General features: G+C 38.3%; 1 protein-coding gene across 1 annotated transcript in view; it reads right to left on the bottom strand.

The window, feature by feature from the left end:
* Positions 1-340: 340 nt before the first annotated feature.
* OXSR1 (oxidative stress responsive kinase 1) overlaps positions 341-12,664 on the bottom strand; it is a 118,222-nt gene continuing 105,898 nt past the window's right edge. Inside the window, exons 13-18 of the mRNA XM_088446426.1 lie at positions 9,860-9,991; positions 9,404-9,477; positions 8,063-8,115; positions 6,984-7,052; positions 5,280-5,344; positions 341-948 (exon numbers count right to left, since the gene is read on the bottom strand). Of these exons, the coding sequence (XP_088302552.1) occupies positions 874-948; positions 5,280-5,344; positions 6,984-7,052; positions 8,063-8,115; positions 9,404-9,477; positions 9,860-9,991 (468 nt within the window). The 3' untranslated portion in view covers positions 341-873. The remainder of the gene's footprint in view (positions 949-5,279; positions 5,345-6,983; positions 7,053-8,062; positions 8,116-9,403; positions 9,478-9,859; positions 9,992-12,664) is intronic.

The raw sequence follows: 12,664 nt of genomic DNA, 5'->3' as shown, positions 1-12,664 counted from the left end.
GCAATGCATTAAAATATGAAGTATAATACTTTTTGGCTTTCATTTTATAATCATCCAGAAGATGATGATTTCAAGACACCGAAACTCTTCTCTCTAGAATATCATTTTTGATAAATGCCCCCCCCCATGTGCAGACGCCAGATTATGAATTTACAGCACAGCAGCAACTTGCACACAAACACAACTGATACAAACATATTCTTCCCTGACTTACAACAGGTTGAACAGTATTTTATTTTGTAAATCTACCAAAAACTAAATGTTTTAATCATCCAGGATAAAAAAAAGATAAAAAAAAATCTCTGATCTTTATGTAACAAATAAAGACAAAAGAACAGACTCAAATTATTATGTTTTTATTTAGACTCTTTTCTGTTCACTTTAAATTAAAGCCAATAAAAATCAGATCCCAAAATTCACTTCTCTTTGCCTTGAGTGTTTAGGAGTGGTAGAAACCCATAGTTCCATACTCAGTAGTATTCTCGAATAAGGCAACAGTAACAAACAGGTATGAGAAGCGCAAGCTGAACCTCTAGAGTGGCAAAGGGACAACCAACGCGTTTCGCTGGTGATCCCATTAGCACTAAAGAAGGCGACTAGCACATCTTACATGAAAATAAAAGGAAATCCAAATGAATCATGTGCAGAAAACACTTTTGGTCTCTGTTACAAAGCTCTAACCCCCTCAGTGTATATCTTGTTACACTAAGTAAGAGACATTTGTTAGACAAGAGATAAGTAATACATGTTGTTACAGCCCTGAAACAAGCCAGAGTTTGATTCTTTGGCAGTAGTGGTTCTTTAGGCCAAGAGAGAAGCATTAGAAAGATGAAGATGTAGATTTCATTCAGAAACAGCTCATACAATGGCAGCTTAGCTGATACTGAGCTGTGCAAATCCTATGAGTTTCCCATCATCTGGAATGTCAGATGGATCCACCCCAGAGGCCTGGAGAGAGAAGAATTCATAACAAAAGAAGAGGATTAGATTTCTCTAGTTCCTAAAAAATAAAAGACTTCCAAATCAAGGCATTTAAATGAGATTTCCAACCTAAAATATATGTCACCCAACAACTCTCCCCCATTGTGGTTCATGTGCTACTGACTCCTGCTAGTCAGATCATATCTTCCGGATAAAGGCATTTCTAAGAATGGTTTTTCAGGTAATGATGTAGAGAAGCCATTGGCAACCAATTAAATTATAACTTATTATTGTAGTATCGTTTAGAAAATGAAAGGTAGCATCTCATTGGTTCCTAAGAGCAATGCCTTCTTTTCTACACCAATAGCTGTAGAATAGTTTTCTTAAATGTCCTGGTAATGTTAATAACCATGATTGGGTGGGCTAGGGCAAGGATGATTAAGAATATCCAATGCTGGCCGCCAGTTGGATTATGGTGTGTCACCAGCAGCACATACAAGTTCCCTCTACATTAAAACAAATATATGGAGCACTATTCACCAAAAACAGAAAGACAATTGGGGGTAAATTTACTAAAGTGAGAGTTTTTAGAAGTGAGTTTAAAGAGCGATGTTGTCCATAGCAACCAATCAGATTCTACTTAACATTTAACTAGCACCTTCTGGAAGATAATAGATAGAATCTGATTGGTTGCTATGGGCAACATCACTATATAAACTCACTTCTAAAAACTATCACTTTAGTAAATTAACCCCTTGTAGTCTTATGGGCTTTTTACTCCGCCGGTGCTAGATTTATATAGCCAAGTAGGTTTTCTCAGATGTGTTTTAATGCAATCTTAGAGAGTGTTATTATTAGGTATTATATAATTAAGAGTCATTTTACTTAAATACCCTAAGGGGGGAATTACATTTTTTTTTGGCCGGCGATAATTAATGGGCACCCAACGGATCAATTCAATAGTATTTGGATAACCATTACTTATCGCGCTTGATGCTCCCAAAAGACCGAGTTTAGTCGCATAAAGCGGCTAAACTTGCCTGATATACCATGGTTAGGGCGCCCAACCATGGAGTTTTCACACATTTCTGCTACCCACCTCAGGAGGCTGCGAGCAGAAATGTCGCCACTGGCAGCTCTCACTCCGGAATGAAGCAACAATTGAATTGCTTCGTTGGGTGCCCACTAGTAACAGCCGCTGGGGAAAACAATTGAATCACCCTCTAAATGTGCAAGGTAAATTCTGTGGTGTTACACTCGCACTACACAACGCCCGTTGGCCACAGGAAATAAGAGGTTTTTTTTCTATATTTCATTAGCTTAAAACTATACACACACTCTAATATGTCTCTTACATCCCTTTCACACTGCCAGCAATAACTCGGGTTATTTCACGTGAACGCTCAGCAACACGGGTTATTGTGCAGTGTGAATGGGCCCAGTTGAAACAACCTGGGCCAAGCAACCCGGCATTTCAACCTAATTAACGCGCAGTGTTCAACCCCGCTTGCGGTGCAGTGTGAACGGGTAACCCAGGTCGGTGCAACCCAGGTTCCGTTCACTAAATAGGAAGAGCCAGCGCTTGGAGAAAATCTCATCTCCAAGCGCTGGCTTGGCACGTGATGGTGGTGACGTTATGGGCCGCTAGTCAGAAAGGGGTCTCATCCGGGATGGACCAGTGTACAAAATCCAGGGTGCGACCCGGGAAAGCAGTGTGAAAGGGGTATCGCTGAAATGAACCAGTCAGTGGGTTGTAATAAATACAAATGAGGTGTATCAAAATGTTTAGTTACTTTAGCTATGAGTCTTATACCGTCAAGATTTACACCATATTTAAACTCATATTTTAAATTAAATTAACATGTGTGAGGCTACAGGTTTTCAGATCACCTAGGCACACAGTTTGGTTAAATGGCAACTGCCTTTTAACACACACACACACACACACACACACACACACACACACACACACCTTTACCAAATATAAGCCAGAAAGATATCTCACTTATTAAGTCCCCATGATAGTGTCCTAATTATTGAAGCATGCGATGTCCTGCAGGTAAATGTCAGCAGTAGTCCTGTGTCTCCTGGTCTGGATACCAGCTCACACAGCGCCCTATGCCACAAATTCTTCCCACTGACAACACCGTAATGCCTATTCAGAGCCTGAACTCCCAAGTCAAACTCTACTCTCTCTAGACCTGGGCTGCGGTTTTTAAACCTTTCAAGGGCTCTCTAGTGTAAAAGTTTCAGCCACATTCTTCTGAGCATCCCCTGCAGAGAAAGCATCACACTGTCTGGATTCCTGCACACAAATGGCTGTATGGGATTAGAATACCTGCGACTTCAGAGATAACCTGTCTGATTATACTATCAGGGGACTGAAGTTGGCTACACACTGATAGATACATCAGCCTTTCCATTGGATGGCCGATATATCTATAGTACATTGGCGAGCGTGTACACCAGATATGTCTGTGGACAAAGTAGTTCACAGACATATCGGATCAGCCCTGCAGCACAGCAGATGGCCGATATATCGGAAATTATACAAGTCATCTGCTGGTGTGTACGGGTGACCCGCCGATCTGTGCAGGCTCCGCAGGAGACTGACATCTCAGCTGGATAGGCAAATTCAAATGCCCGCCTAGTTGTAACGTCAAGCCCGGCACATCAAGCAGAGGATTGGTAAGTGTATGAACTTACCAATCGTCAGATAGGTCGACGGTTCGGCCGAATGGGCAACATGTCGACCTAGTGTGTACCAGACTTTAAGCTGGGTACAAACTAGGATGACAGATCAGCCTTCTGGCCAATCCGCCGTTCTACCTGATGATTGGTAAGTGCATACACATTTGCCAATAGTCGGCCCAATGAGTCTTGCCTGAAGTCGCACCTGGGCGGGCATTTACATGTACCCCATCAGTTGTGATGTCAGTCACCGATGGCCTCTGCAGCAAGTGTACGGGTGGTCTGCAGATATATCTGCCATCGGCTGTGCTACACAGCCGACGCGATATGTCTTTGAACGACGTCATTCACAGACATATCGCTGGTACACACCTGCTCATGCGCCCACAAGATATCGGATGTTCAATTGAATGGACAATATATTGGCCAGTGTGTACCAAGCATTAGATTACAATAGGCTTCTTTAAATGTATTAAATAACACTCTGGCCTAGACATATTAGTATTAACAATTACACACACACTGAACACAGTACAGGTTGAGTCTCCCATAACCAAAATGCTTGGGACCAGCGTTATTTTGGATATCAGATTATTCCGTATTTTGGAATATTTGCATAAGATAATGAAATATCTTGGGAATGGGATCTAAATCTAACCACAGAATGCATTTATGTGTTATATACACCTGCAGGTCATTTTATACAATATTTTCATAAATTTTGTTACTCAAGCAAAGTTTGTGCACATACATGAAATTAATTTATGTTTCATATACACCTTATACACAAAGCCTGAAGGTAATTTTATACAATATTTTTAATACTTTTGTGCCTTAAAAAAAAAAAGTTTGTGTACATTGAACCATCAAAAAGCAAAGGTTTCATTATCTCAGTCATGCTGAAGAAATTCTGTATTTCGGAATATTTGGATATGGGAGACTCAACCTGTATAACCAAATAAACTACATATTCCAAATATAACGGATACAATATAACTATAGAATATAATAATAATAATAATAATAATAATAATAACACAATCCAATCCAATATTGCCCAGCATATTACTAATAACATCAAGAATTTAACTACTTGAAAGATACAAAATGGCAATAGATCCACAAAACAGAAGGCCAATGCCTTTGCACACAATAGCACCCATCTATACTATTAGTCCTTTGTATGGGACTAGTTAGTTTATTATCAGTCAATTAGTGGAGTCCACGGGTAGGACCAGGACTAGGAAAGTAACTGCGTGTCATTTAATACTGTGCGACACGAGGTGCAGGCTGAGCATAATGAGCGCCCCCTGGTGTCATTACAACATATTTCCTATGTGTGAGGTTTAGATTAACTCCAAAAACTCCAATACTTTTTTTTTTTTTCAAATTACTATACAGTAGGATGAAAAAACAAAATTGATCATCCAAATGTTGCTAAATGTCAGTCTTTTTGTACTAGGACATTGTGTAAAAAAACAACAAAAAAACAATGAGCAATATCTGCATTGTATTAAGTTCATTGGTAAAAAGATTTTTGTTTTTTTCAAAGAAATTCATTTTAAAATTATTTTACATGACATTTTCATAACGTGTGCCAAGAAAAGGGCTGGATACTACAAAGAACCCGCCCAGACAACCCTTTAGTCAAATCATATCTCACATACCAACTTGAAGGTGACTGATCTGTTTGTCTGCGGCTCTTCCACGATCTTCTGTAAATTGGCTGCAACTGAGAGCAGACAACATATTAGAGTTAGTAGGATGAACAGACTACATAGAACAAACGATTTTTCCTTAGATAGGAATATGATACCTAAAGGGAATCGGTATGTAACACCACCGGATCTAAGCGCGGCAGATGGAATCCCGACGCCGTAAGGCTGGCAGATGAAGATCCCGACTAGGGTAAGAACGTATCCTAACCCTTCCCCCCCCCCCCCTTAGTGATGCCTAACCCCCCGTCCCCTAGACTAACCCTAAGTCCCCGCCTGCCCCCCCCCATCGGCATTCTGAATAACGGATATGCATAAAAATATAGGGGAGATATATCAACACTCCTAAAGAGTGGAGAAGAAGCCCATAGCAACTAATCAGCTGCTCGCTAACATTTATCAAATACATTTTAGAAAATAGGTAAAATAATTTTTCTCTTTAGAAGACTTGATACACCTCCCCCTATATTACTTATACATGGACAATATATAGCTAATTCACGCATAAAGCTCTAGCTGCGTCTTTGGAAGTTTATAACAAATCCTTGTTCATTAAAATAGTGTATCTAATGAGACGCCTATGTAAGGAGAATTAATTAGAAATGTAACAATTTGGATGCTATTTCCGAAAGGTAAAGGCCGGTACACACTAGACGATGTCTAATGTGTACCGACCTAGTGCATACGCACTTGCTGATGCCGGGAACGATGGCGCGACAGCGGGGCCCATGCAGCATTTGGCAACATGGCCCCCGCTGACTATACCGCTCGTCGGACCTGCATGCAGGTCTGACAGGCGATGTCGATGAAGATGCGCAAGAGGGTGCATCGTCAGCGACATAGCGGGTACACACTGGCCGATGTGCCTGATAAGACGTCCTATCTGCCGGATCGGACGACATATGTCTAGTGTGTACCCGGCATAAGACCCATACATCAGCAATCAACTGGGGCAACTCTGCGTTTCGAAGACAATTGTGTTAAAATGTATGGGGTTCACAGATTGCCGATCCAGACCAAAATGTGATCAGAATCAGTAAATCAGGAATGTCCAACGCGTTTGATTTCACCGACCAATAGGAGCTATAGATTGTTAGTGTATGGTACCGATCAGCTGTTTTGCAGACAGTTAATAGTAAAATGATAAGCGTTTCACAATTGGCAGATCCGTTCTTTGGTGAAAATGATCTGCAAATCACTGGTACATGTCGGCAATGTATAGGCGCATATTGGTGGATTGGAGAATGATTAAAACGGGAAGGGGGGGGGTGGATGCAAAATCAATTAATAATTTTTGTTTTTTTTGATTGCTGATGTGTGGGCCCCTTTACTCGCTGGGGTGCATTAATTGTACAAAAAAGTATATAGAGAATTTTTATAGAGAGTTATGTTTGGAAGACAGGACCTCACTACTGTTTTTGCACAAAAGTAAACTGAAGTGACGTTAGTCACTCAAATGTAATTTTGTAACTCTCTTACAATCACGAGTCACACAACATTTGTACTATATGCAGTTCTCAAACCCAGGGTCACATGTCACATCTGCTGAAAATAACTCCAATAGCAGCAAATCTTACACAGACCATTTCAAACAAAGTACTGTAACTCTTATTTACAAAAGACAGGAATGCCATCCTTTATTATAACTACAATTACCGATTACTAAGTCTCTTCCATCTACAAGGCCAGCCGACACAAGTTCTTGTGACACACCATCGGCTGTATCTGGGGAAAAAACAAAAGACAATTAATCTTGGTCAGTTATTAAAACAATTACACTATACAAAGTTGATTGGAAATGCATGCTCTTCATTCAGGGAGATAATGGTGGGATACTACTGTAACGTACACCCCCTCCCTTTAGCATAATGATCTGATACAAAAAATATTTGCAATCAGTACTTCTCCACCATCACACAAAGATTCATGGGGGGTATTTTCACTAAAGTTAAAGTGGAGATATTGCCCATAGCAACCAATCAGATTCTAGCTATTATCTTCTAGAAGGTAATAGATAAATGTTAAGTAGAATGTGATTGGTTGCTATGGGCAACATCTCCACTTATAAAAACTTTAACTTTTAGTAAATATACCCCATAGTATAGTGGTGTCCTCCATTTACTGTGTGGTACATTTACATTCCCAAGTCAGCCAGGAAACATTCTGGCCATGTGTAATCACGTAGAGCAGAACTTTTGTTTAGTGACATAGTACAAAGGTGTTTTATAGCCACAGATTTCCTTCCAAATCTCCACCTAATGAATGTCATGCATCATTATGGTTTACTACTAAAAAAAAACAGCTTATTTCTGAAACAGCCACATAGCCTGTCCACATGGCCTAATGCAGAGTCTCCCAACCCCCACCATTACAGCCCACGATTTAAGGCTGAGTACAGGTGACATAATTAGCAGCTCTGTCAAGTTGATTTAACCATCTGGACTCAAGTATGGATATCCTTAAAACCTTGAACTGTAATGGTGGAGTTGGGGAAACTCTAGCCTAAAAGCTATGATCGAATCAGGTGACATCAAATGTGAGAAAACACTGAAACATTCCGATTCATATCCAAACCCTAATGTCGCAAATATGACGATGAGCCAGTCTAAAAGACCAGATAATTGAGGTGGTATGGCATGACCCAGTGAGCAACTTTTTTTGCATTCATCAATTTGTTTTTTCCTGTTTGAAGCAAGAATTTTATTTAAAAAGAAATAAATATATAAATATCTCACCTCTTCCAGGAGTAAACTCAAACCGAATATCATTGAGTTCTCTCTTTGTGTTTCTGAGGAGACAATTCAAAAATATATATAAATAATATTAGGGATGTGCAGGCTCGGATTAGTTCGGATTTTCCCGCCAAATTTGGATTTTTGCCGCCAAAAATTGGGGCTCAGAAAGAGGCAAAACTTCATCTTTCATGGACAAACATCATCTTTCATGGACTATTGTCCAGGAATGATGATGTTTGCTCATGAAAGATGACGTTTTTGGTGGGAAAAAATCTGAGCTTGGCGGGAAAATCCGAACTAATCCGAGCCTGCACATCCCTAAACAATATAAAAGGTGTGAAATACTAAAAATAATATATTTAGATAAAAGTATCTAAAGGTGCATACACATCTAAAGATTTTCTGTCCAACCATCCAATTACTTGATTGGTTGGAATGAAAATCTGGCAAAGTATGAAAGCAAATGACAATCAGCAATTTGCTCCCAAACGCCGGAAAATGGACAAAAACTGTTTGAACAAATTGTTTAGATCAAACATTTAACAAACTTGTCTGAACGACCATTTCCATCTGTTTTCTGGCATTTAGGAGCAAATTGCTGATCATCATTTACTCTCATACGTTACCAGATTTTCATTCCAACCAATCAACTAGTTGGATGGTTGGACAGAAAATCTTTACGTGTGTACCCAGCTTTACTATTTAAAGCTGAAATACAATGACATTTTCTGTGGAAATGTAATATCCTGCAGATTTATCTGGAAAAATGTGTTAGACTGATTATTACATAAGCACCAGACATCCCTAACCACAGTGCATGGGCCTCATGTTACTCTCCTGGACAGTCAACCAACCAGATCTGTACAATTTGGCCTCCTAATGACCTTAAACAATGTATGGCCAGCACGTTTAAGGTCCGCAGGTCATGTATTATGGCAACCAACATCAGCATTAAATTATTTCAACGTTACAAAAATTTTACATCTATTCTGGCTGCAATTTCTGGTTTCATTTAGTTTAATTATATTTCAGTATTCTGGTTAATCAGGCTGCTGTAACATGCTGGTGTCTCTACCAACAGGGGGAAGTGTTGCAACAAAACTGAATAGAATTATAGCTATATAAAATTATCCAATTAATGAAATTATAAAATTACACAAAAAAATGGGTTTATTGAATAAAAACATGTACTATGGAAATTTTTGACATTGGTCACCATTACTTCTAGCATACAATGTGCGTGTGAAAGATTGTACGCAATGTTTAGTCTCAAACTGGACTCCTGAATTTGTAAGCAGACAACACTAGGATGCTACTGGATAAAAAGTAAATGAAACTTACCTTAATCGTAATACTAAACTAATAACAGCTTTAACTTCTTCTGAAGTAGGAGGCACAGGAGCTACGAGAGTAGCCTGGATAAATAAAAGACATTTATATTCATATTGAGATGCAGATTCAATATAAAAGTCAGAAACAATAATTACATGTTAGGATATAACAACAATAATCTATTCCTCACCAAATCCTAAAATTTGAAACATCTCATGGGACGAATAGAACAAGTAACAATACAAAACAGATAGAAGGTAGAATGAGCCAAGTCCTGTTAATCAAGAGCACGTCACTGAGGAAGTGCTACCATCTCTATATAATAGAAGGTCTACTTCTATGTAAGTGGACAACCTCACTCACTAAACGGTTAATAGTAACAAAAAAAAAAAGGCACATAAAATGTATTTTCCCTAAATTTCTGCCATTCCTCCCACAGATGTGGGCGTCACGTTTGTTATTCACCTGTCCAGGTGCTGGGACCGGGACAGACACTTGAGACGGTGGTGGAGCTTGGCCAGATGGTTGAGGTAGATTGGCTGTGGGCTGTGCTGGAGTCTGGAGAAAGGTGGTGCTTGGCTCTGTTGCAGGAAAGAGCTGGGAAACAAAGACAAGAAAATTAGCAGCATGACTGACAGCATTGCAGAGGTCTTGAAAAACAAAGGTCAACACTACAGATATTGACTCTTTGCATAAACGTAATGTAATTTTCAATAAAAGCCTTTGACACTTTTTACTTCAGTATACCAAAGTAACATCTGACAAAAAGGTCTAAAAACACTGAAGTAGCAAACTTTGTGAAAACCTATACTAGTGTTATTCTCAAAACTTTTGGCCATGACTGTACACCTTACAGCATATTATACAGACTGTATAAAACATACTGTACACCTTACAGCATATTATACAGACTGTATAAAACATACTGTACACATTACAGCATATTATACAGACTGTATAAAACACTCCATGCACATTACAGCATATTATACAGACTGTATAAAGCACACCATACACCTTACAGCATATTATACAGACTGTATAAAGCACACCATACACCTTACAGCATATTATACAGACTGTATAAACCACACCATACACCTTACAGCATATTATACAGACTGTATAAAGCACACCATACACCTTACAGCATTTTATACAGACTGTATAAAGCACCGTGCACCTTACAGCATATTATACAGTCTGTATACAGCACTCCATGCACATTACAGCATATTATACAGACTGTATAAAGCACACCGTACACCTTACAGCATATTATACAGACTGTATAAAGCACTCCAAGCACATTACAGCATATTATACAGACTGTATAAAGCACTCCATGCACATTACAGCATATTATACAGACTGTATAAAGCACACCGTACACCTTACAGCATATTATACAGACTGTATAAAGCACCGTGCACCTTACAGCATATTATACAGACTGTATAAAGCACACCTTACAGCATATTATACAGACTGTATAAAGTACACCTTACAGCATATTATACAGACTGTATAAAGCACCGAGCACCTTACAGCATATTATACAGACTGTATAAAGTACACATTACAGCATATTATACAGACTGTATAAAACATACTGTACACCTTACAGCATATTATACAGACTGTATAAAGTACACCTTACAGCATATTATACAGACTGTATAAAGCACTCCATGCACCTTACAGAATATTATACAGACTGTATAAAGTACACATTACAGCATATTATACAGACTGTATAAAACACTCCATGCACATTACAGCATATTATACAGACTGTATAAAACATACTGTACACATTACAGCATATTATACAGACTGTATAAAGTACACCTTACAGCATATTATACAGACTGTATAAAACATATTGTGCACCTTACAGCATATTATACAGACTGTATAAAACATACTGTGCACCTTACAGCATATTATACAGACTGTATAAAGTACACCTTAAAGCATATTATACAGACTGTATAAAGTACACCTTACAGCATATTATACAGACTGTATAAAGCACTCCATGCACATTACAGCATATTATACAGACTGTATAAAGCACACCGTACACCTTACAGCATATTATACAGACTGTATAAAGCACTCCATGCACATTACAGCATATTATACAGACTGTATAAAGCACTCCATGCACATTACAGCATATTATACAGACTGTATAAAGCACTCCATGCACATTACAGCATATTATACAGACTGTATAAAGCACTCCATGCACATTACAGCATATTATACAGACTGTATAAAGCACTCCATGCACATTACAGCATATTATACAGACTGTATAAAGACACACCGTACACCTTACAGCATATTATACAGACTGTATAAAACACTCCATGCACATTACAGCATATTATACAGACTGTATAAAACACTCCATGCACATTACAGCATATTATACAGACTGTATAAAACATACTGTACACCTTACAGCATATTATACAGACAGTATAAAGCACTGTGCACCTTACAGCATATTATACAGACTGTATAAAGTACACCTTACAGCATATTATACAGACTGTATAAAGACACACCGTACACCTTACAGCATATTATACAGACTGTATAAAACACTCCATGCACATTACAGCATATTATACAGACTGTATAAAACACTCCATGCACATTACAGCATATTATACAGACTGTATAAAACATACTGTACACATTACAGCATATTATACAGACTGTATAAAACATACTGTACACCTTACAGCATATTATACAGACTGTATAAAGCACTGTGCACCTTACAGCATATTATACAGACTGTATAAAGTACACCTTACAGCATATTATACAGACTGTATAAAGACACACCGTACACCTTACAGCATATTATACAGACTGTATAAAACACTCCATGCACATTACAGCATATTATACAGACTGTATAAAACACTCCATGCACATTACAGCATATTATACAGACTGTATAAAACATACTGTACACATTACAGCATATTATACAGACTGTATAAAGTACACCTTACAGCATATTATACAGACTGTATAAAGACACACCGTACACCTTACAGCATATTATACAGACTGTATAAAACACTCCATGCACATTACAGCATATTATACAGACTGTATAAAACACTCCATGCACATTACAGCATATTATACAGACTGTATAAAACATACTGTACACATTACAGCATATTATACAGACTGTATAAAACATACTGTACACCTTACAGCATATTATACAGAATGTAT

The sequence above is a fragment of the Taudactylus pleione genome, unplaced genomic scaffold (assembly GCF_031769625.1).
Source record: "Taudactylus pleione unplaced genomic scaffold, aTauple2 ptg000398l, whole genome shotgun sequence".
Taxonomy (NCBI): domain Eukaryota; kingdom Metazoa; phylum Chordata; class Amphibia; order Anura; family Myobatrachidae; genus Taudactylus; species Taudactylus pleione.
This window is presented reverse-complemented; position numbering and strand designations above follow the sequence as displayed.